The sequence below is a fragment of the Bos indicus x Bos taurus genome, chromosome 25 (assembly GCF_003369695.1).
Source record: "Bos indicus x Bos taurus breed Angus x Brahman F1 hybrid chromosome 25, Bos_hybrid_MaternalHap_v2.0, whole genome shotgun sequence".
NCBI lineage: Eukaryota > Metazoa > Chordata > Mammalia > Artiodactyla > Bovidae > Bos > Bos indicus x Bos taurus.
Window position 1 is genome coordinate 40,594,761 of NC_040100.1, and position 22,785 is coordinate 40,617,545.

General features: G+C 46.0%; 1 protein-coding gene and 1 pseudogene across 2 annotated transcripts in view; one reads left to right on the plus strand and one right to left on the minus strand.

Annotated features, from left to right (window-relative positions):
• Positions 1-22,785, minus strand: part of LOC113883545 (ATP-binding cassette sub-family A member 17-like) — a 98,303-nt gene that overhangs the window by 3,806 nt on the left and 71,712 nt on the right. Inside the window, exons 22-29 of the mRNA XM_027527351.1 lie at positions 20,218-20,376; positions 15,088-15,266; positions 14,330-14,455; positions 10,761-10,955; positions 2,054-2,241; positions 655-825; positions 234-424; positions 26-99 (exon numbers count right to left, since the gene is read on the minus strand). Coding sequence (XP_027383152.1) covers positions 26-99; positions 234-424; positions 655-825; positions 2,054-2,241; positions 10,761-10,955; positions 14,330-14,455; positions 15,088-15,266; positions 20,218-20,376 — 1,283 coding nt within the window. The remainder of the gene's footprint in view (positions 1-25; positions 100-233; positions 425-654; positions 826-2,053; positions 2,242-10,760; positions 10,956-14,329; positions 14,456-15,087; positions 15,267-20,217; positions 20,377-22,785) is intronic.
• Positions 18,196-19,013, plus strand: LOC113883551 (annotated as a pseudogene). The gene has a single exon (XR_003508675.1). The product of XR_003508675.1 is annotated as a 40S ribosomal protein S6 pseudogene (transcript).

A 22,785-nucleotide genomic window follows, 5' to 3' on the forward strand; every position in this document is an offset into this window, starting at 1 on the left:
CCCTGGTGTCCAGGTATGTGCTCACCTTCGCCCAGCTGAGGTCATCGCCGGGCAGGTGGTAATGGACCATCCCTTGGTGCTCATCCTCCAGGACACTGCCTGCACAAAGGAAAGACCATGTCCCCAAGGGCCAGGCTGGACGGCCAGGGGAGGGTGGCATTCGCCCCGGAATCGTGACTCCCGTTCCAGTGCTCAGGGATGCACAGACGCACGGCGCCCTCTGCAGCACATACCTGGGAAGGTCAGGCCCACGAAAGCCTTGAACTCCTCCAGGGCCTCCTGCTGCCCGTCACTCCGGATCTTGGCCCGCAGGGAGTAGCCGCTGCCAAACTTGCTCTTGAGGTGCTGTGGGCTGCCCAGGCACTTGAACTGACCCTGCACCATGATGGCCAGCCGGGTGCACAAGGCTTCACACTCCTCCATGCTGGGAAGAGGGGGCGGAGCCTGATATATCATCGGGGAATGCTGATGCCTGCCCTCCACGCCAAAACCGTGCACCTAGGAAAGTGCTGACGCCCAGATCAAGCTGTTCCTGATTCCACGCTCAGGGTGTGGCCCACTCGCCTCACAGACTCTTCACTAGAGGCTGACAGATCTTCTGTCCACCCAGCCCCTTCTGGCCCACCCGGCCCACAGCCCCCATCCTGGCTGAACCTGTGGGAGGTGATGACGATGGCCTTGCCGGACTTTCGGGCCCGTGCCACAGTGCCCCAGAGCAGACGCCGGGCCACAGGATCCATGCCAGTGGATGGCTCGTCCAGGAAGATGACCACAGGCTCTCCCAGCAGGGCAATGCCAGCACTCAGCTTCCGCCTGTTGCCGCCACTGGGGCCGAGGGGGAGAAATTGGGTGACTGGCAACCCTAAGTTTCCAGTGCAATCTTCCCTGCTTTTTCCTTTGCTAAGAAAGTGCTCATGTGCCCTGGTGGGGCCCTCAGTAACATGACCCACCACCCGCCCCCAGGGGTACACTGTAACTCAGCTGTCCACTCAGCATCTAAACCGTTCTCCTGGGCATAGGGGTCAGTCCAGGCTGAGCACATGGTCCGTGGATCTCCTCTGAGGGCCTCTATGGGTGTCGCAGGGTAAGGGCATAGAACCATTTTAGCTAACTTCTTTTAAGAAGAACACATAGCATTTATGATGTAAAGTAAAGTGAAGTAAAAGTGAAAGTGAAGTCGCTCAGTCGTGTCCGACTCTAGCAACCCCATGGACTGCAGCCCACCAGGCTTCCCTGTCCCTGGGATTCTCCAGGCAAGAACACTGGAGTGGGTTGCCATTTCCTTCTCCAATGCATGAAAGTGAAAAGTGAAAGTGAAGTCGCTCAGTTGTGTCCAACTCTAACAACCCCATGGACTGCAGCCTACCAGGCTCCTCCATCCATGGGATTTTCTAGACAAAAGTACTGGAGTGGGGTGCCATTGCCTACTTCCCAAATGTTAATTTATTTAATCATCAAAAGATGCAGGGAAACATGAAAACATGATTGAAACAGAAGTTAACAGAAGAAAGAGGGCACCGTCCTCTAACTCCTGGGCGCCCTGATCCAGTTCTGCTAACAGTCTGCAGGGGCACTGTGCACAGCTCAAGGGGCGGCCTGGGACTTGGGACCGAGTAGCCTTGCTTTGTTTAAGCTAACGGGAATTGGGTTAGGATCACTGGTGACGAAAGACCCAGGAAGACCCCACGCTCTTCAGTAGAACATCAGCTGCTCAGATGGCTCACACAGAGCAGGGTGCGGGAGTGTGGGCGTGCAGTGCAAATCTGCTGCAGGTCAGAAGCCCTGGTGAAGTGGCAGGAAGAGTAACAGCTGTGGTGCGTCAGCCCATCCTCAGCCAGGTAACCAGAGGAAACAGGGCCATGGGACAGCCCAGGTCGCTGACCCATTCTCACAGAGCAGAAAGGCCACCTCCCTGGAAACCTGCACAGTGGTGAGGACCACACAGTTACCCCAGGCACAGAGCCAGGAGGCCTTGCCCTACCCCCCAGCACTGAACAGAACCACAGCACATCTTATTTTGGGACGGGAGGGCTGAGGGGGCCCCGAGTCTCACCTGTAGGTCTTCACCAATTTGTCAGCGTACGTGTACATGAGCAAGTCATCAAGAATTTGGTCCACACAGGAGCTGATGTGACGCTCAGGAATGCCCCGGAGCCGGGAGAACATGACCAGCGTCTCCTTGCCCGTCATGTGGTCCAGCAGGGCATCGACCTGGGGACAGTAGCCGATCCACTGTCGCACCTGGAGTTGGAGCACAGCCCAAGGGGCAGGCGGGTCAGAAGGAAAGCTCCCCACTGGGCAGGGGCCTGGCCTCTGCCTCATGCACACCCACAAGTGCCAGGTGAACAGACATGTGCCAGGGGCCACCAGGGACACTGGGGAGCCTGGATGCAGCACTGGCTGCTGGCGTGAACCCCAACCCCAGAGGGCGCATGTGGATCTGGAGCACTTACAATCCTGCCTGCCCAGCAGGAAACCTCAGTGTCCACAGTTGCCCTATCTCTTGCCACTTTCCAAGAGTATGGTCAGCAGAAGACACTTTATTTTTTCCCGTTTAAGCATATTTTCTATTAGACAAGTAACCCACAAATACATTTTCTTTGTGAGGGTGCTGGAATCTCTTGTCCGGGGCCTGCCCCAGGTGGTGCAGTCACATCGGTGCACTTCCAGACTTCTGCATGGCTGCATAAAACAACTGGGTCACCTTTATTTACCATTCCACACTTACCATTTTACCATTCTATCATTTTAATTCAATGTTATGTATTAAGGATCAGCCGTGGTCAGTAAATATTAATACAAACCTACTTCAACTTGGGCTTCCCAGGTAGCACAATGGTAGAGAATCTATCTGCCAAAGGAGGAGGCACAAGAGACAGTTTCAATCCCTGAGTTGGGAAGATCCCCTGGAGAAGGAAATGGCAAGCCACTCCAGTATTCTTGCCTGGGAAATCCCATTGACAGAGGAGCCTGATCGTGGGGCTGCAGAGAGTTGGACACTACTGAGCAACTGAGCACATAAGCCTATTCCAACTCAGTTTGATTGTGACTTAATCATTCAGATTTAGGTTCAGTTCAGTTCAGTCGCTCAGTCATGTCGGACTTTGCGACCCCATGAACCGCAGCACGCCAAGCCTCCCTGTCCATCACCAACTCCTGGAGTTTACGAAAACTCACGTCCATCGAGTCAGTGATGCCATCCAGCCATCTCATCCTTTGTTGTCCCCTTCTCCTCCTGCCCTCAATCTTTCCCAGCATCAGGGTCTTTTCCAATGAGTCAACTCTTCACATGAGGTGGCCAAAGTATTGGAGTTTCAGCCTCAACATCAGTCCTTCCAATGAACACCCATGACTGATCTCCTTTGGAATGGACTGGTTGGATCTCCTTGCTGTCCAAGGGACTCTCCAGAGTGTTCTCCAACACCACAGTTCAAAAGCATCAATTCTTCAGCACTCAGCTTTCTTCACAGTCCAACTCGCACATCCATACATGACCACTGGAAAAACCATAGCCTTGACTAGACGGACCTTTGTTGGCAAAGTAATGTCTCTGCTTTTTAATATGCTATCTAGGTTGGTCATAACTTTCCTTCCAAGGAGTAAGCGTCTTTTAATTTCATTGCTGCAATCGCCATCTGCAGTGATTTTCGAGCCCAGAAAAATAAAGTCAGCCACTGTTTCCACTGTTTCCCCATCTATCTGCCATGAAGATTTGGGTTGGCTGTTTATAAAAGATTCAGGCACATGTGTGATATTTCCGAGTTTTTGCTGTTATGAACTTGCAGCAAACCAGGCTCCTCTGTCCATGGGATTCTCCAGGCAAGAATACTGGAGTGGGTGGCATGCCCTCTTCCAGGGGAGTTGACCATAAACGCATGGGTTTATTTCTGAGCTCTCTATTCTGTTCCATTGTTCTATGTGTCTGTTTTTATGCCAGTACCATATAGTTTTGATTACTGGAGCTTTGTAGTATAGTCTGAAGTCAGGGAGCATGATACCTCTAGTTCTTTTATCTCAAGACAGTTTGCTAACATTTTTTTAAAAACCATGAGTGGGTACTGAATTTTCATCCAATGCTTCTTCCACTTCTATTGATAAATATTTTTCTCCTTTCATCTATGAAGGTAGTGCTTTATACTGGTAGATTTCCTACTGTTAAATCTCATTTCTGGAATAAGCCTGACAATTGTAATTTTTACTCTTTCAATATCCTGCTGAATTTCTATTGTCAATATCTTCAGTTCAGTTCCGTTCAGTGGCTCAGTCGTGTCTGACTCTGTGACACCATGGACTGCAGCACGCCAGGCTTCCCTGTCCATCACCAACTCCCAGAGCTTGCTCAAACTCATGTCCATCGAGTTGGTGATGCCATCCAACCGTCTCATCCTCTGTTGCCCTCTTCTCGTGCCTTCAATCTTTCCCAGCATCAGGGTCTTTCCCAATGGGTCAGTTCTTCACATCAGTTGGCCAAAGTATCAGAGATCCAGATTCAGCATCAGTCCTTCCAATGAATATTCAGAACTGATTTCCTTTAGGATGGACTGATTGGATCTCCTTGCAGTCCAGAGGACTCTCAAGAGTCTTCTCCAACACCACAGTTCAAAAGTGCTCAGCTTTCTTTATACTCCAGCTCTCACATCCATACATGACTATTGGAAAACCAATAGCTTTGATTAGACGGACCTTTGTCAGCCAAGTAATGTCTCTGCTTTTTAATACACTGTCTAGGTTGGTCATAGCTTTTCTTCCAAGGAGCAAGCGTCTTTTAATTTCATGGCTGTGGTCACCATCTGCAGTGATTTTTCAGCCCAAGAAAATAAAGTCTCTCACTGTTTGCATTGTTTCCCCATCTATTTACCATGAAGTGATGGGACCAGATGCCATGATCTTAGTTTTTTGAATGTTGAGTTTTAAGCCAGCTTTTTCACTCTCCTCTTTCACTTTCATCAAGAGGCTCTTTAGGTCCTCTTCACTTTCTGCCATTAGGGTGGTGTCATCTGCATATCTGCAGTTATTGATATTTCTCCCAGCAATCTTGATTCCAGCTTGTCCTTCATCCAGCCTGGCATTTCGCATGAAGTACTCTGCATATAACTTAAATAAGCAGGGTGACAATATACAGGGTTGACATACTCCTTTACCAATTTGGAACCAGTCTGCTGTTCCATGTCTGGTTCTAACTGTTGCTTCTTGACCTGCATACAGATTTCTCAGGGGGTAGGTCAGGTGGTCTGGTATTCCCATCTCTTGAAGAATTTTCCACAGTTTGTTGTGATCCACACAGTCAAAGGCTTTGGCGTAGTCAATAAAGCAGAAGTAGATGTTTTTCTGGAACTCTCTTGCTTTCTCAATGATCCAACGGATGTTGGCAATTTGATCTCTGGTTCCTCTGCCTTTTCTAAATCCAGCTTGAACATGTGGAAGTTCATGGTTCATGTACTGTTGACGCCTCACTTGGATAAATTTGAGCGTTACTTTGCTAGCGTGTGAGATGAATGCAATTGTGGGGTAGTCTGAACATTCTTTGGCATTGCCTTTCTTTGGGATTAGAATGAAAACCAACCTTTTCCAGTCCTGTCCAAATGCATGTGGACATTCAAAAGTCACTGAGTTTTCCAAATTTGCTGGCATGTTGAGTGCAGCACTTTCACAGCACCATGTATTAGGACTTGAAATAGCTCAGCTGGAATTCCATCACCTCCGCTAGCTTTGTTTGTAGTGATGCTTCCTAAGGCCCACTTGACTTCAGACTCCAGGACATCTGGCTCTTCTAGGTGAGTGATCACTCTATCATGGTTATCTGGGTCATGAAGATCTTTTTTGTATAGTTCTTCGTGTATTCTTGCCATCTCTTCTTAATATCTTCTGCTTCTGTTAGGTCCATACCGTTTCTGTCCTTTATTGTGCCCATCTTTGGATGAAATGTTCCCTCGGTATCTCTAATTTTCTTGAAGAGATCTCTAGTCTTTCCTATTCTATTGTTTTCCTCTATTTCTTTGCTTTGCTCACTGAGGAAGGCTTTCTTACTCTCCTTGCATTTGGAACTCTGCATTCAAATGGGTATATCTTTCCTTTTCTCCTTTGCCTTTCTCTTCTTTTCTCAGCTATCTAAATATCTTACTTAAGGCTTTATGTTCCTATATGAAGTTGGCCTATGGCTCATGTTGGACACTGTTTGATTTTCACTTCAGATTGGGTAGCACCCCGTCTTCTCTCCTGTGATTTGGAAGAGGTATACAAGAAGGAAATAACTGCTTGGTGGTGGCTGGTAGACTTGCCCATCAATCCCTTTTAGCCTGGACTCTTAAGAAAGGGTAGATCTTCAATCATTATTTGAAATTTACCTCCAGTGTTGGTCTATATAGGCCTTCAAATTTATGAACAAATTTTTGGATAGAAGGCTTGAAAATGTTATAATGTGATGCAAAGAAAATGAAGGAATGTGCTGTTTCTTACACACCTGAGTCTGGAGTAAGCCTACTGCCATAGGATGGCCACAGAGCCCTGCTCAGAGCACGAGGCCCCACGGACCAGGGAAAGTCCCACAGTGGAGCCGAACGATTCTGAGACAGTGAATGACTTTGACAGAAATGCATGTGGACATTCAAAAGTCTCTGCTGACTTTTGGCGTACCAGCAGATTCTGAAAAGAATTGTTGTTCAGTTGCCAAATGATGTCCAACTCTTTGCAACTCCATGGACTGCAGCACGCCAGGCTTCCCTGTCCTTCACTATCTCCCAGAATTTGCTCAAATTCATGTCCACTGAGTCTGTGATGCCATTCAACCACTTCATCCTCTGTTGCCCCCTTCTCCTGCTCTCAATCTTTCCCAGCATCAGGATCTTTTCTAATGAGTCGGCTCTTCACATGTGATAAGAATATATTTTAGGAAATGTGAAAGAATGTTTAAAAATATTTGCACATGTAAAGGGTGGTAAGCAGAAAGCTCACAAAGGAAGAGAGCAAGGATGTAGATTTGAGTTCGCTAATGAGATTAATCCATGTGGGATTTCTAGGAGAAAGTGAAGTGAGGAGCATGTTGAACTATATTTCCTACCATGAATTTTCACAAACTTCCAGGAGGTGATGTGCAGACAGATTCCAGGAAGACTGAAATCCAGTTTCTTGCCAGTCAGACAAGAGGAGGGTCTTGTAGGCAGATGCCGCTTGATTTTAAATAATACAAAGAAATGTAACATTCCTTTTCATCTGAGTTTACAGAGCAGGTTTGTACTTGCCTCTCAGTGAGCTTCAATGAGTTGGATGGATGACTGGTGGTGACAAGGCTAGCCGGTGGGGCTGTCATGACCACCTGCCCTCATCCTGTCTTGTCGTGTCTTTTATTCCTTTGCTTGTTCATTCCTTCTTCCTTTTTTCAGTAACAGCTTATTGATATATAATTCACATATCATACAATTCACCCATCAAATGTGTTCAATTCAGTGGCTTTTAGTGTATTCACACTGGTGGGCCACGATCACTGCTGCTGCTAAGTCGCGTCAGTCGTGTCCAACTCTGTGCGACCCCATAGACGGCAGCCCACCAGGCTCCCCCGTCCCTGGGATTCTCCAGGCAAGAACACCAGAGTGGCTTGCCATTTCCTTCTCCAATGCATGAAAGTGAAAAGTGAAAGTGAAGTCGTTCAGTCGTGCCTGACTCTTAGCGACCCCATGGACTGAAGCCCACCAGGCTCCCTCCGTCCATGGGATTTTCCAGGCAAGAGTACTGGAGTGGGGTGCCATTGCTTTCTCCTCCATGATCACAGTCAATTTTATAACATGGCATCGCTCCTCCCCAGAGAAACCTCAAATCCATGAAAAGTTACTACTCATTTTCCCCAGAACGCCCAAGCCCTGGCAACCATCGATCTGCTTGTCACCATGGATTTGCCTGTCCTGGGTGTTTCATATAAACAGAATCACACAATCTGTGCCCTTTTGTGCTCTGCTTCTTTTGCTCTGCATCCCGTATTTAAGGTCCATGCGTAGTATAGCGTATGTCGGTGCTTCATTCCTTTTTTATGGTTGAATGATATCCTTGCGCACGGATACATCACATTTTGTTTATCCTTCATCTGTTTGTTAGTGGACATTAGGGTTGATTCTACCTTTTGGCTACTGTGAAAAATGCTGCTATGAACATTCATGTACAAATTTTTGTGTGAATGTATTAACGGTTTTTTAGTTCTCTTGGATATATATACCTACGAGTGAAACTGCTAGGTCATATGGTAACTCTGTTTTAACCTTTGAGTATCTTCTCTAATAATCTCAATCTTCCAATTGAAGTCTTTCATCCGTTTGTATGTAATGTAAGTACTAATGTAATTGGATTTGAATCTACCATCTTGTTAGGGCTATCTACTTGTCCCGTATGTTCTATATTCCTTTTTCTCTCTCACTTTGTCTCCTATTGCACTGATTATTTTCTATGATCCACAGGGCTGCCTGAGAGTCTTCATGACATGGCCGTTAGTGTTCCCCAGAGTGAGTGCTGTGAAGGCGAGTATACCCAAAAGAGAAGCTGCCGTGTCCCTCATGACCCAGTCTCAACAGTGGCATACCACTTCTTCCACAGTATTCTGTCAGTCACACAGACCAACCCTGGTACCATCTGGGGTGATCTTCTTAAGGGTGTAAATCTCAGGAGGGTTACTAGGGGGCTGTCTTGAAGGTATACCACAATGTTTCTTATCTTCTTCTGTATATTTGTTTTCTACACTTTGATTCTCCATGCTTCATTCTAAATTATTTTTTTGTGGGGAGGAGTTGTTGTTTAGGTACACGTGCGTGGTTATTATTATTTTTTTTTAATGTGCACCAAACACTGCATTTCAAGTTGTTTGCTGAAATCATTCGAGGCCTAGGATGTGAGCCTCTTCTGCCAGCTCCTGACATTTGCTCCTGCCAGGCACCTGGGAGCAGTGGTGGTTGAGTCACATCAATTCCATTTCAGGGACTGATAAGAGTCCAGGTTGTTCTGCAATTCTTGCATGAACTTGTCCAAGTACAGTTCATCCCTACACCTGGGATGCAGCCCTCCAGGGTCCTGACTCAAGGAAAGGATGCTTGCATCAGGCCTCCCTATGCCCCAGAAGGCTCATCCTGAACTCCAGTGTGGGCCAATTCAAAACTAAGGGCAAAAAATATTCAGAGCTCAGCAGCCCAGCCTTGAATGGGCCACCTTCTTGGGTCCCCGTCCTCCCCTACCTCTTGGCTCATAAGTCTTCACTATCTTTTTAGTTCTCTGAATCCTTCAAAGACATGTTTCCAAAATTTGGTCCTATTTTTCTAGTTATTAATGACCACCAGGAAAGGGATTAGAGTTACCTGATTTGCCATTACCACAAGACTTGTCCATAATTTTTAAAATAATAAAAATTAAAATTAATAGTAAATGGCTCCTAGCCATGAGATGCTTATACTGGGTATGGTTGTTCGGCCAAGCAGTGTCTGCTAAAAGGTGACAGAGAGTAATAATTACGAGCATGGATTCTGGAACTAGCCCATGTTGATTCTTCCAACTTCTCTCTAAACTTTATGTTGGTCATGGACAGTAAAGCTAGTACAGTGCATGCTGTGAATGGTACAGCTTCGATTAGACCCCTGTAGTTTGGTCTCCTTGTACGCCTGTCATTGAATCCAATGTATACTGACCCCACTCCCCCACCATCATTACACTTAAGTCACTGCATGGCAACGGCTGGTTCTCATGATCATAAGCTCCTTGCAAGTGAGAGTCACTGGGCTTACACAACTGTTGGCATACACTAGGCATTCAAAAATTGTTTCACTGAATTGGTGCCAATAATGGAAGCAGACTCCAAGAAGAGGGTCAGGTGTAAGGGATATACTAAATTTGACTATGTCTTTGTCAAGCTGTTTAGAAGGGATGTATATGCAGGTCTGAAACACAGGACTGGGATTGGGCTGAGGGTGTGACTACTTGGGAGCCATCAGCAGACAGAAGATAATGGGAGTCAGCATAAGGAATGAGATTGGGGGGGTGGGGACAGTGTGTGTGGAAGGACAAAGACAGTGGGCTGATGCTACGGCCCTGGGGAGCAGTGCAGTCTAATGGGCTAGAGGAAGAAGATCCACCACAGGAGTCTAAGGAAGAAGTGCCAGTGAGAGAAGAGCCAGAAGAAAGGAGAAGCTATAGGAGCGAACAAAAAGGAAAGCTAGATAGAGTGTGAAGGAGGGAAAGGCCTGCGTTAAGAAATGCTTCAGAGAAGGCAAGGAAGCTGAGGCTGAAAGTTAGGCATGGCCTTGGCTCGGGAAGTGCAGTGGGCACAGGGTCAGGGAGGACAGATTCCAGGGCTCACTGGGAAGGAGCATCCATGGACCATGGCTGCCAGCTGGGTGTCCTGAGTGGTGCCTGGGATGGCGGTAGATGGTGCCACTCAGTCCTCCAGGGAGCACACGGGGAGGGGGGGAAGAGACGGGGGCTTGTGGGGACAGCTCATGGCTTTGGGGGTCCACTGGTCTTGAGAGGCCTTGGGTTTCAGGGACATTTTCAAGGCAATGTTGAGTAAGCAGCTTGACATACAATCTGGAGCTCAGAGAAGAGGTCTAGGAAGGAGCTATGGATTTGGGAGTCAGAGATAAATTCGACACCTGGAATTTTCAAAGGTGGGCTTCATTCCAGCTCCCTGTCCCCAACCCTCTGTAACACTCATAGGTGTATTTCAGGGGACCCTCTTCCTGATACACCCACACCACCCCTAGGCTCATGCCCCCTCGCCCCAGGTCACCGCCTACCTTCCTCAAGTCAGAGCTGACACTGATGCTGTTGACAAAGGCGTCCCCAGAGGTGATAGACTCTTCCCCAGTCAATATCTTGAAAATGGTAGTTTTCCCAGCTCCATTGAGGCCAAGAAGACCAAAGCACTCCTCTGCTTGAACAGTGAAGGAAACCTTGTTCACAGCCAGTGGAGGCACCTTCCTGGAATAGACCTGAGATAGCCAAGACAGAAGACAAGACACCCAGTGAGGAGGCCTGGAGCCAGCAGCCCGGAGTTTTCAGTTGCACTCCAGTTCTGCCCCCAGGGCTCCAGGACTCCGAGGTACCCAGGCTGGGATCTGCCTTCTCATCCCAGCTGCTGCTCCCAGTGGGCTCAGGAGGTCTTCTCTCTTCCTGCCCCTGCACACTGAGAACATAGTTCTCTAAGATAAGCCTCTTCCCTGCTTTCCTCAAAGCAAAGAAAACCACTTTGATGTTGCCTGAGCTGGTTTCTGGGGGCTTTTTTTTTTAATATAAATTTATTTATTTTATGGAGGCTAATTACTTTTCAATACTGTATTGGTTTTGCCATACATTGACATGAATCTGCCACGGGTGTACACGTGTTCCCCATCCTGAACCACCCCCCACCTCCCTCCCCATCCCATCCCTCTGGGTCATCCCAGTGCACCAGCCCCGAGCACCCTGTATCATGCATCGAACCTGGACTGGCAATTCGTTTCACATATGATAATATACATGTTTCAATGCCATTCTCCCAAACCATCCCACCCTCGCCTTCTCCCACAGACTCCAAAAGACTGTTCTATGCATCTGTGTCTCTTTTGCTGTCTCGCATACAGGGTTATTGTTACCATCTTTCTAAATTCCAAATATATGTGTTATACTGTATTGGTGTTTTTCTTTCTGGCTTACTTCACTTTGTATAATAGGCTCCAGTTTCATCCACCTCATTAGAACTGATTCAAATGTATTCTTTTTAATGGCTGAGTAACGTCTAGTCAAGGCTATGGTTTTTCCAGTGGTCATGTATGGATGTGAGAGTTGGACTGTGAAGAAGGCTGAGCGCCGAAGAATTGATGCTTTTGAACTGTGGTGTTGGAGAAGACTCTTGAGAGTCCCTTGGACTGCAAGGAGATCCAACCAGTCCATTCTAAAGGAAATCAGTCCTGGGTGTTCTTTGGAAGGAATGATGCTAAAGCTGAAACTCCAGTACTTTGGCCACCTCATGCAAAGAGTTGACCATCGAAAAAGACTCTGATGCTGGAAGGGATTGGGGGCAGGAGGAAAAGGGGACGACAGAGGATGAGATGGCTGGATGGCACCACCGACTCGATGGACGTGGGTTTGGGTGAACTCCGGGAGTTGGTTATGGACAGGGAGGCCTGGCGTGCTGCGATTCATGGGGGTTGCAAAGAGTCGGACACGACTGAGCGACTGAACTGAACTGAACTGAACTGAATATTCCATTGTGTATATGTACCATGGCTTTCTTATCCATTCATCTGCTGATGGATATCTAGGTTGCTTCCATGTCCTGGCTATTGTAAACAGTGCTGAGATGAACATTGGGGTACATGTCTCTTTCAATTCTGGTTTCCTCAGTGTGTATGCCCAGAAGTGGGATTGCTGGGTCATATGGCAGTTCTATTTCCAGTTTTTTTAAGCAATCTCCACACTATTCTCCATCGTGGCTATACTAGTTTGCATCCCCACCAACAGTGTAAGAGGTTTCCCTTTTCTCCACACCCTCTCAAGCATTTATTGCTTGTAGACTTTTGGATAGCAGCCATTCTGACTGGCGTGAGATGGTACCTCATTGTGATTTTGATTTGCATTTCTCTGATAATGAGTGATGTTGAGCATCTTTTCATGTGTTTGTTAGCCATCTGTATGTCTTCTTTGGAGAAATGTCTGTTTAGTTCTTTGGCCCATTTTTTGATTGGGTCATTTATTTTTCTGGAATTGAGCTGCAGGAGTTGCTTGTATATTTTTGAGATTAGTTGTTTGTCAGTTGCTTCATTTGCTATTGTTTTCTCCCATTCTGAAGGCTGTCTTTTCACCTTGCTTATAGTTTCCTTTGTTGTGCAGAAGCTTTTAATTTTAATTAGGTCCCATTTGTTTATTTTTGCTTTTTTTTCCAATATTCTGGGAGGTGGGTCATAGAGGATCCTGCTGTGATTTATGTCGGAGAGTGTTTTGCCTATGTTCTCCTCTAGGAGTTTTATAGTTTCTGGTCTTTTAGATCTTTAATCCATTTTGAGTTTATTTTTGTGTATGGTGCTAGAAAGTGTTCTAGTTTCATTCTTTTACAAGTGGTTGACCAGTTTTCCCAGCACCACTTGTTAAAGAATTGTCTTTTCTCCATTGTATATTCTTGCCTCCTTTGTCAAAGATAAGGTGTCCATAGGTGTGTGGATTCATCTCTGGGCTTTCTATTTTGTTGCATTGATCTATATTTCTGTCTTTGTGCCAGTATCTTACTGTCTTGATGACTGTGGCTTTGTAGTAGAGCCTGAAGTCAGGCAGATTGATTCTGGGGGCTTTTTAACAGCTAGTAACTATAGGGAAACAACTCTGTCTGTCTCTGTCTCCCTCCCCCTCTCTGCGTACATGTGTGTGTGCGTGTGCGTGTGAGTGTGTGTACATTCCTGGCTGTCTGAAGAGTCTCTCAGCACAGTCCCCACGGGCTCTTAGGGAGATTAGCAGGCTTGCTGTGGGCTTTCAGAGCCCACATCCCCTCCTTGGCTCCTCCACAGACTGCTTTCTAGATCCAGGAGAGACTCAACCATGTCTACCCTTCAGGGCTTCTGGGATCCATGGCTCCGGTGCCTCTCCTATCCCAGGCCTCCTTGTCCTCAGGGGCCCCTAGAAGACAATGGGGTGCTGAGGCACTACCTGCTGTCTCTGGGTGCACAAATGAGCTCAGATGCCATCTGTTCACAGAGGAAACCTCTCTCTGAGTCTTTCCCATAAAAACTCATCTGAATCCTCTGCCAGTGCAGTAGTCCCCTTATCCCCGGGGATATGGTCCAAGAACCCCAGTCGGAGCATGAAACCATGGATATCACAGGACCCTCTACTTACTATGTTTCTCCTATACATACATGCCTCTGACAAAGTGTAACTTATAAATTAGGCACAGTAAGGGAATATCCGAATTGACAACATCACTACCCTTGGGCTTTGGGGTAAGTAAAATGAGAAGTCCTTGAGCGCAAGCACTAGATACTGCGAAACTGGATCAGATAACTGAGCCGGTAACTAAGGGATGAAACAGCAGACAAGCTGGACAAAGGGGTGGAGTGGGACAGCTTGAGTTAACCATGCTACCCAGAACAGCACACAACTTAAAACTTATGAACTGATATTTCTGGAATTTTCCATTTAATATTTTTGGACCATGGTTGACTGCAGGTAGCTGAAACCTCAGAAAGTAAAGCTGATGATAAATGGGCACTACACTGTACTCCAAGTCAGTGGGCAGGGTCCTGGAGCCATGATGGCTGCTTCCCTACACAAGGATCCCCAAGAGTAATGGGGATGAAAAGTGAAGTAATGCTTTTCAAGCTACATCGGACTTTACCTTAGACAGTTCTTTAAGGACCAGTGGGTTTTTCTTACACAGATCTTCCCAAGAGTTCTTGATCATTTTTGCTTCCTCTTCCACATCTTGGTCTCCAGGCACAGACTCTGCATTCTGCAAAACAACCTGTTTTTCCCGAGATAAGGATGGCAGGTGTAAGTGCTTTTGCAAGGACAGGAGGAAGACATCAAGGTCCTTCCCCGTAACGTTGTGAAGGTGCCTGGCCATGCCAGTTCCCATTCGCACTCCACCACCCATTCTCAGGGACAGCCGCAGGTAGTGCATGTTGACACGACCGTGATATGCTGGACAGGAAAGCATTGGTTCTTAAAGAAAACAAAAAAGACTTGAAGCCCAGAGGTGTCAAGATACAACAATCCCATTTTGTACAGGATTTCCATAATCATGGGGGTGGGGGAGGTGCTTTGCCACTGGAAGATATTCACGTCAAGAACGGACACAACAGGCCATTCTCCTATCTGGCTCCTGAATGACTGAGGGGAGAGGTGTTACAAACTGACTAGTTTTAGGGAATCCACGGCTGGCCAGGGTCACAGGGCCCAGGCCAATGCTCTTCCCCCTTCTCCCCTCAGGCCTGGGGTCCTGGGGACCTCAGTAACCCCTCTGCTTCTGAAGGCAGGTTACACGATCTCCAGGCCCTCTGACTCTGAGAATCAAGGTTACTGCAGACTGCAGGAATTAAGCCGTGAAGCCAGCCCCTTATCTATCCTTACAGACTTACACTTGGACCCACTCACCAATTTTTGCTTCCAGTAGAGGCCAGAAAACCTGGCTTTCAGTTCCCATAAGACATTGGTTTCAATGAGGAAAAGCAGGATGAGGTACACGAGCCCTGAGATGGCAAGGGCTATCAGGTACTTCCCCATCCCGAGAGACTCCCAGGCATAGATGTCCTCCTGGACCACATAGCCCTCTGCTACAATGGGACAAATGGACACGATCAGATTACACAGAGCAGCTAGATTCCTACGGTAACAAATGTCATTTAAAAGGAGCATTATTGTCATCACTGTCGTCATTTCACCCCAGCAGATGGGAAACATATACAGTATTCTGCTTTTTTTGCTGGAACCAATGTTTAGCAAAAATTATTCAGTAAAGTAAAAGACTTCTCCCTATCCATATAACAGTTACTTGAAATGCAAACTATTTATATGTTTGATTCTTTTATCAATTATTAATCACCCTGTAACTTCAACTGACCACTCATGCAGAAACACTTAGCAGCCTCAAGTCTCCTATTTTAATCTGATTTGCCTTCAAATTTTCTTTTAAACACATGTATTTTTAAATTATACAATACACACTCATTGGAAAAAAGAGACACGTCTGAGATAGAGTCAAGGTACTTCTCCTCTCCCTACAGCGGTTTTATGTGTGTGTATATATACATACATATATACGTAATATATAATATATAATATACATATATATAATGTACTACTTCCATACTCTCTGGATATAATCTTTTAAAATACAAGTAGACTGATACTATGCATTATCTTCTCCAATTCATTTGTTTCAGTTCAGTTCAGTTCAGTCGCTCAGTTGTTTCTGACTCTTTGTGACCCCATGGGCTGCTGCACACCAGGCTTCCCTGTCCATCACCAACTCCTGGAGCTTACTCAGACTCACGTTCAGCGAGTCAGTGATACCATCCAACCATCTCATTGTCTGTCATCCCCTTCTCCTCCCTCCTTCCATCTTTCCCAGCATCAGGGTCTTTTCCAATGAGTCAGTTCTTTGCATCAGGTGGCCAAAATATTGGAGTTTCAGTTTCAGGACCAATCCTTCCAGTGAATACTCAGAACTGATTTCCTTTAGGATGGATTGGTTGGACATCCTTGCAGTCCAAGGGACTCTCAAGCGCCTTCTCCAACACCACAGTTCAAAAGCGTCAAATTTTTGGCACTCAGCTTTCTTTATAGTTCAACCCTCACATCCATACATGACTATTGGAAAAACCATAGCTTTGATTAAACGGTCCTTTGTCGGCAAAGTAATGTCTCTGCTTTTCAATATGCTATCTAGGTTGGTCATAACTTTCCTTCCAAGGAGTAAGCATCTTTTAATTTCATGGCTGCTGTTACCATCTGCAGTGATTTTTCAGCCCAAGAAAATAAAGTCTCTCACTGTATCCATTGCTTCCACACCTCTTTGCCATGAAGTGATGGGACAAGATGCCATGATCTTAGGTTTTTTGAACGTTGAGTTTTAAGCCAGCTTTTTCACTCTTCTCTTTCACTTTCATCAAGAGGTTCTTTAGGTCCTCTTCACTTTCTGCCATTAGGGTGGTGTCATCTGCATATCTGCAGTTATTGATATTTCTCCCAGCAATCTTGATTTCAGTTTGTGCTTCATCCAGCCTGGCATTTCGCATGATGTACTCTGCATATAACTTAAATAAGCAGGGTGACAATATACAGCATTGACGTACTCCTTTTCCTATTTGGAACCAGTCTGTTGTTCCATGTCCAGTTCTAACTGTTGCTTCCTGACCTGCATACAGATTTCTCAGGGGCAGGTCAGGTGGTCTGGTATTCCCATCTCTTGAAGAATTTTCCACAGTTTGTTGTGATCCATACAGTCAAAGGCTTCGGCGTAGTCAATAAAGCAGAAGTAGATGTTTTTCTGGAACTCTCTTGCTTTCTCAATGATCCAATGGATGTTGGCAATTTGATCTCTGGTTCCTCTGCCTTTTCTAAATCCAGCTTGAACATGTGAAAGTTCACGGTTCACGTACTGTTGAAGCCTTACTTGGATAAATTTGAGCGTTACTTTGCTAGCGTGTGAGATGAATGCAATTGTGGGGTAGTCTGAACATTCTTTGGCATTGCTTTTCTTTGGGATTAGAATGAAAACCAACCTTTTCCAGTGCTGTGGCAACTGCTGAGTTTTCCAAATTTGCTGGCATGTTGAGTGCAGCACTTTCACAGCACCATCTATTAGGACTTGAAATAACTCAGCTGGAATTCCATCACCTCCACTAGCTTTGTTCATAGTGATGCTTCCTAAGGCCCACTTGACTTCAGACTCCAGGACGTCTGGCTCTTCTAGGTGAGTGATCACACTATCATGGTTATCTGGGTCATGAAGATCTTTTTTGTATAGTTCTTCTGTGTATTTTTGCCACCTCTTCTTAATATCTTCTGCTTCTATTAGGTCCATACCGTTTCTGTCCTTTATTGTGCCCATCTTTGAATGAAATGTTCCCTCGGTATCTCTAATTTTCTTGAAGAGATCTCTAGTATTTCCCATTCTATTGTTTTCCTCTATTTCTTTGCATTGCTCACTGAGGAACACTTTCTTATTTCTCCTTGCTATTCTTTTGGAACTCTGCATTCAAATGGGTGTATCTTTCCTTTTCTCCTTTGCCTCATTGGCAAGAACTCCTTATTGCCAAATTCAGACTTAAACTGAAGAAAGTAGGGACCTACCTAAATCAAATTCCTTACAATTTTGATTAGACCATTCATGTAAGACCTAAATCAAATCCTTTATGATTATACAGTGGAAGTGACAAAAAATAAATTCAAGGGATTAGATCTGATAGACAGAGTGCCTGAAGAACTATGGAAGGAGGTTGTTTTGTTTACGCATATACGACAGACATCAGCCATATGAGGACATATAGATCAAACTAATACAGATCTCTGGCGAAAGGAGATACATGGACGTTATAATGGCTAGTATTGTAGTAACTTTGGTTTGTAACTCCACTTTTTGTTTACTGTGTAACTTAAGAAACTGATGCATAAAAAACAACAATGAGTCTATGGTTCTGGGCACATAATGGATAAAGAGGTCTTGTGACATCAATAATTAAAAGGGATTGGGGCTCTTTTTCGTGGTGCCTCGGAGGCTGTCGGCCGCTTCAGAATGAAGCTGAACATCTCTTTCCCGGCCACTGGCTGCCAGAAGCTCATTGAAGTGGACGATGAGTGAAAACTTCGTACCTTCTACGAGAAGCGTATGGCCACAGAAGTTGCTGCTGACGCTCTGGGTGAAGAATGGAAGGGTTATGTGGTCCGAATCAGTGGCGGGAACGATAAGCAGGGTTTCCCCATGAAGCAGGGTGTCTTGACCCATGGCAGAGTTCGCCTGCTTCTGAGTAAGGGGCATTCCTGTTACAGACCAAGGAGGACTGGAGAGAGAAAGCGCAAATCTGTACGGGGTTGCATTGTGGATGCCAATCTGAGTGTTCTCAATTTGGTCATCGTGAAAAAAGGGGAAAAGGATATTCCTGGACTCACTGATACTACAGTGCCTCGTCGCCTGGGTCCCAAAAGAGCCAGCAGAATCCGCAAACTTTTCAATCTCTCTAAAGAAGATGATGTCCGCCAATATGTTGTGCGAAAGCCCCTAAACAAAGACGGTAAGAAACCTAGGACTAAAGCACCCAAGATTCAGCGTCTCGTGACTCCACGAGTTCTGCAACACAAACGCCGGCGTATTGCTCTGAAGAAACAGCGTACTAAGAAAAATAAAGACGAGGCTGCAGAATATGCTAAACTTTTGGCCAAGAGAATGAAGGAGGCCAAAGAAAAACGGCAGGAACAGATTGCCAAGAGACGGAGGCTGCCCTCTCTGAGAGCTTCTACTTCTGAGTCCAGTCAAAAATGAGATGTTCTAAGAGTAACAAATAAATAAGATCAGACATCAATAAATAAATAAATAAATAAATAAAAGGGATTGGGGAAAGGGCTGCATAAGAGCAGTTTTTCTATATTGTTGAAGTTAAGCTGATACAAATTCAAATTAGAATGTTAATTTAAGGATGTTAAAATGCAATTCCCATGGTAACCACAAAGAAAATAGCTATTGAATATACCCAAGAGGAAATGAGAAACGAATTAAATGTTTCATGTGAGGCAACTAGAGTAGCCCAACTCAGAGAGAGTGGAATGGTAGTCACTAGAGGCTGGGGTGGGGCCGTTAGTGTTTCGTGGGTTCAGAATTTCAGTTCTGCAAGTTGGAGAAAGTTCTGGAGAGGATGGTGGTGATGGCACAACAATGTGGATGTATTTAATGCCACAGAACTGCACACCTAAAAATGGTTAAAATGGTAAACTTCACATGTTCTTCCACATTTAAAGAAAATAACTAATTTTAAAAGGTGTTGGAAAGGACGTGGACAAATTAGAAGCCTCATATGTTGCTGGTGAAATGTAAAATGGTGCAGCCACTGTGGAAAATAGTTTGGTGCTTCCTGAAAAAGCTAAACATAAAGTCATAAGACTCAGCAAACCCACTCCTAAGTATATACTCAAGAGAACTGAAAACAGGCTCACACAAAAATGTGTATGTGAATGTCCACGGCAGCATTATTCATAACAGCCAAAATGTAGAAACAATCCAAATGTCCATCAGCTGATGAACGGATACACAAACAGTAGTCCATCCATACAAGGGAATATTATCCAGCCATAACAGGGAACAAAGTAGAGATGCACCCCACAACCTGGATGAACCTTACAATACTGTTGCAAGTGAAAGCAGCCAGATACAAAAGGTCACACAGTGATTTCATTTACAAGAAATGCCCAGAAGAGGCCAATCCATAGAGACAGAAAGTAGATTATTGGTTGTCAGATGCTTGGGGGAAAAGGGAATGGGAAGTGACCGTTAATGGATGGAACATTTCTTTATTCCAGGTGACGAGAATGTTCTGGAATTAAATGGTGGTGATGGTTGCACAACCTTGTGAATATACCAAAAACCGATGAATTGTATACTTTATAAAAGGGTGAATTTTATATGAATTATATCTTAATAAAAATGTAATTAGCACAGAAACCAACACAACATTGTAAAACTTAAAAATTAAAAAACAATGTAATTAACAAAAGTCTGTTTGTCATACTCACAAACTTTACTGCACTCAATCTGGTCCAAGCTCTTGACCTTGCAAAACTTCTGCAGTTCAAAGTTGTAGTACAGGTTGGCTAAAGCCATCCCTAGGCAATGGCCTGGAAGCAGTAGGAACGTGTTATCCAGGGACTCTGAGATCTCTGTGTAGCCAAGGTCTGTGAGGGGAACAGAAAATATTAACCCTTGTTTCAGGAAGAAGTGGGTACATGCCCCAGCGACTCTCTAGGCCCACTGGGCCTCTTCTCCTCTATAAAGGGCTTGTTCTTTCTACCTGTGGCTGTATCTGTCTCTGCTCATCACACTCCCGGGCCCAAGACCAGAAATCAGGTTCTCCCTGACTCCCAGTGTTCCCTCTTCTGAGGCAGTCACCCAGCCTCTAAGCTGTAACTATTTTTCTTTTGCAGTACTTCCTGAAGTTATTTTACTTCTATTCCAACTGTTTATGCAGACAAGTCAGAAAGAGCTTGGTGTGTTTGAGAAAACCAGCACGGCATGGCTGCAGTAAGGGATGCACTTGTGGAAGTCGTGGCTTTGAAGGCTGGAGGCTTACAAATGAGTTAGGGCCAGACAGGAAAGCCTGGGGCATCAGCTCTGGATTTATTAGAGTGTCATCTTACAAGTAGATAAGGAGAACACAGTTGCTGTGTGGAGAGTTTGTGGAGTCAAAACCACCATTATTTGCAGATGCTGTACATTATCACATACCTAGAAAAGCCACAAGAATCAACCAAAGTGGTCCTGTGGTTAGAACTCTGTGCTTCCAATGCAAGGGGCATGGGTTCCATCCCTGGTTGGGATCTAAGATCCCACAAGCTTTGTGGCAAAAAGAAACAAGAAAAGAAAACAGACTCAAGGTCCCGCAGGGGTGGGGCGGGGCAGCAAGTCGGGCTCGGCGGACGCGCACTATTATGCACAGGACGCATGAGCACCAAGGCCCTGCTGCACACAACAGGGCCCTGCAGCCGATATCCTGTGAGAAACCATGATGGCAAAGAACGCATATATGTGTAAATCATTAAGTCACTTTGCTGTACAGCAAAACTTAACACAACATTGTAAAACAACTATACTTCAATTAGAAAAAAGAAATAAAGGAGAGGTCAGTAAGTTGTCTGGTCCTAAAACAAATACAGAAACTGGGGACTCTTAAGAGTTTACAGAAGCCTATTTTTTATGTTATATTGGAAAGTGAAGAAATAACAAACAAGGTTATATATAACCTTTGGTATATTTAAAATACTTTAAATATTTACAACAAATAAACACAACTGCTCTGCAAAATAACTATGCTACTCATAAGCAAATTAATCTGTAAGAAGATGAGCTCGGTGTGCTGCGTGGGAACGGACCTGCAATGGGGCTGCGCTTACAGCCCTCTCCCACCCCACAGCCTGTTTGGTGCTAACCCCAGGCCACTCCATGTGCCACCAGCTGCCACCCTGCACAAACCACAACCCATCTCTACCAACAAGGAGGTGGGATTAGAGCTTTCATTTCAGGCTTCATGACTTGATACACCACCCGCTCCAAATCAGGGGGGCCTGCAAGGAAGACAGCCCGGGGACATGTGACTTTCCTCAGACTCCCTGAAGAGAGGCTGAACAGACTCCTCATATGAAAACAGACTCTACTCTCAGGGCTTGGATTTAGAGTAGTACAGCTTTGGGGGATCAATTTATGAAATTCCTGTCAGTGGAGGCCACTGCGACGTACAGGGAGTTGAACTTGGATGTGAGGTCTCCAGACCAACATTTCCTGGGCCAGGACTCAGAGCAGCAGAGCCAGGGTCCACCTGTGGGGACGGAAGCACCGTTTGGGGGCACAGCTCAGAAGTCATGGCTCCACATTGTGGCTGAGGCATCAGGGTCATGGCTCTGGTGATCAGACAGTTGCACCTGCGGAGACCAGGCCCCGGTGGGTAGTTGCAGAGGGGGCAGGTATGGCCCTGGGGAAGAGGCACAGTGGCTCGTGTCCTCTTAATGCTGTCTCTGTAGAAGTCTAAATGTGGAAATCTACCCTGGAGACTGAAGTAGAGGGGAGCGGGGAAACTGCCCGAACTCAGCTCTGTGGCTCCTGGGTGGGATAGAGACAGACTTAACCACAAGGCAGTCTTGACAGCCCTGCCTGGGGTGAACAGCCAGCCACAGCGGCTCCCAGACCCTCCCGGGTCAGTGACCATCGTCCGACACCCAGGAGAGGAGTGCTTGACAATCCCACATGTGATCACAGGGACAGGTATTCACAGCTCCTGCTTATTCGCCTTCCTTCCTTCCTTCTCTGCGGGTCCTACTCCAGCACTGGCTGAGGACGGAGGAGAGGCCACAAACCACCCCTACCTAGTCATCCGACTGCGGAATCTCCTCTGCCACACTCCGAGGTGGGACCCATCCTCTTCTGGCTCTTGTGCTTTCTTCCTCCTTCGCTTTACTTCTGCACTTTGTTGGCCGAGATCCCTGACTAGCTCTCCAAGAAAGTGGGGTATGGGTTCACTTGTTCTTGCCCACCTGAAGTTGTCTCTGCTCTGTCCCCCCATCTGCCTGACGACAGAACTCAGTTCAGAAACG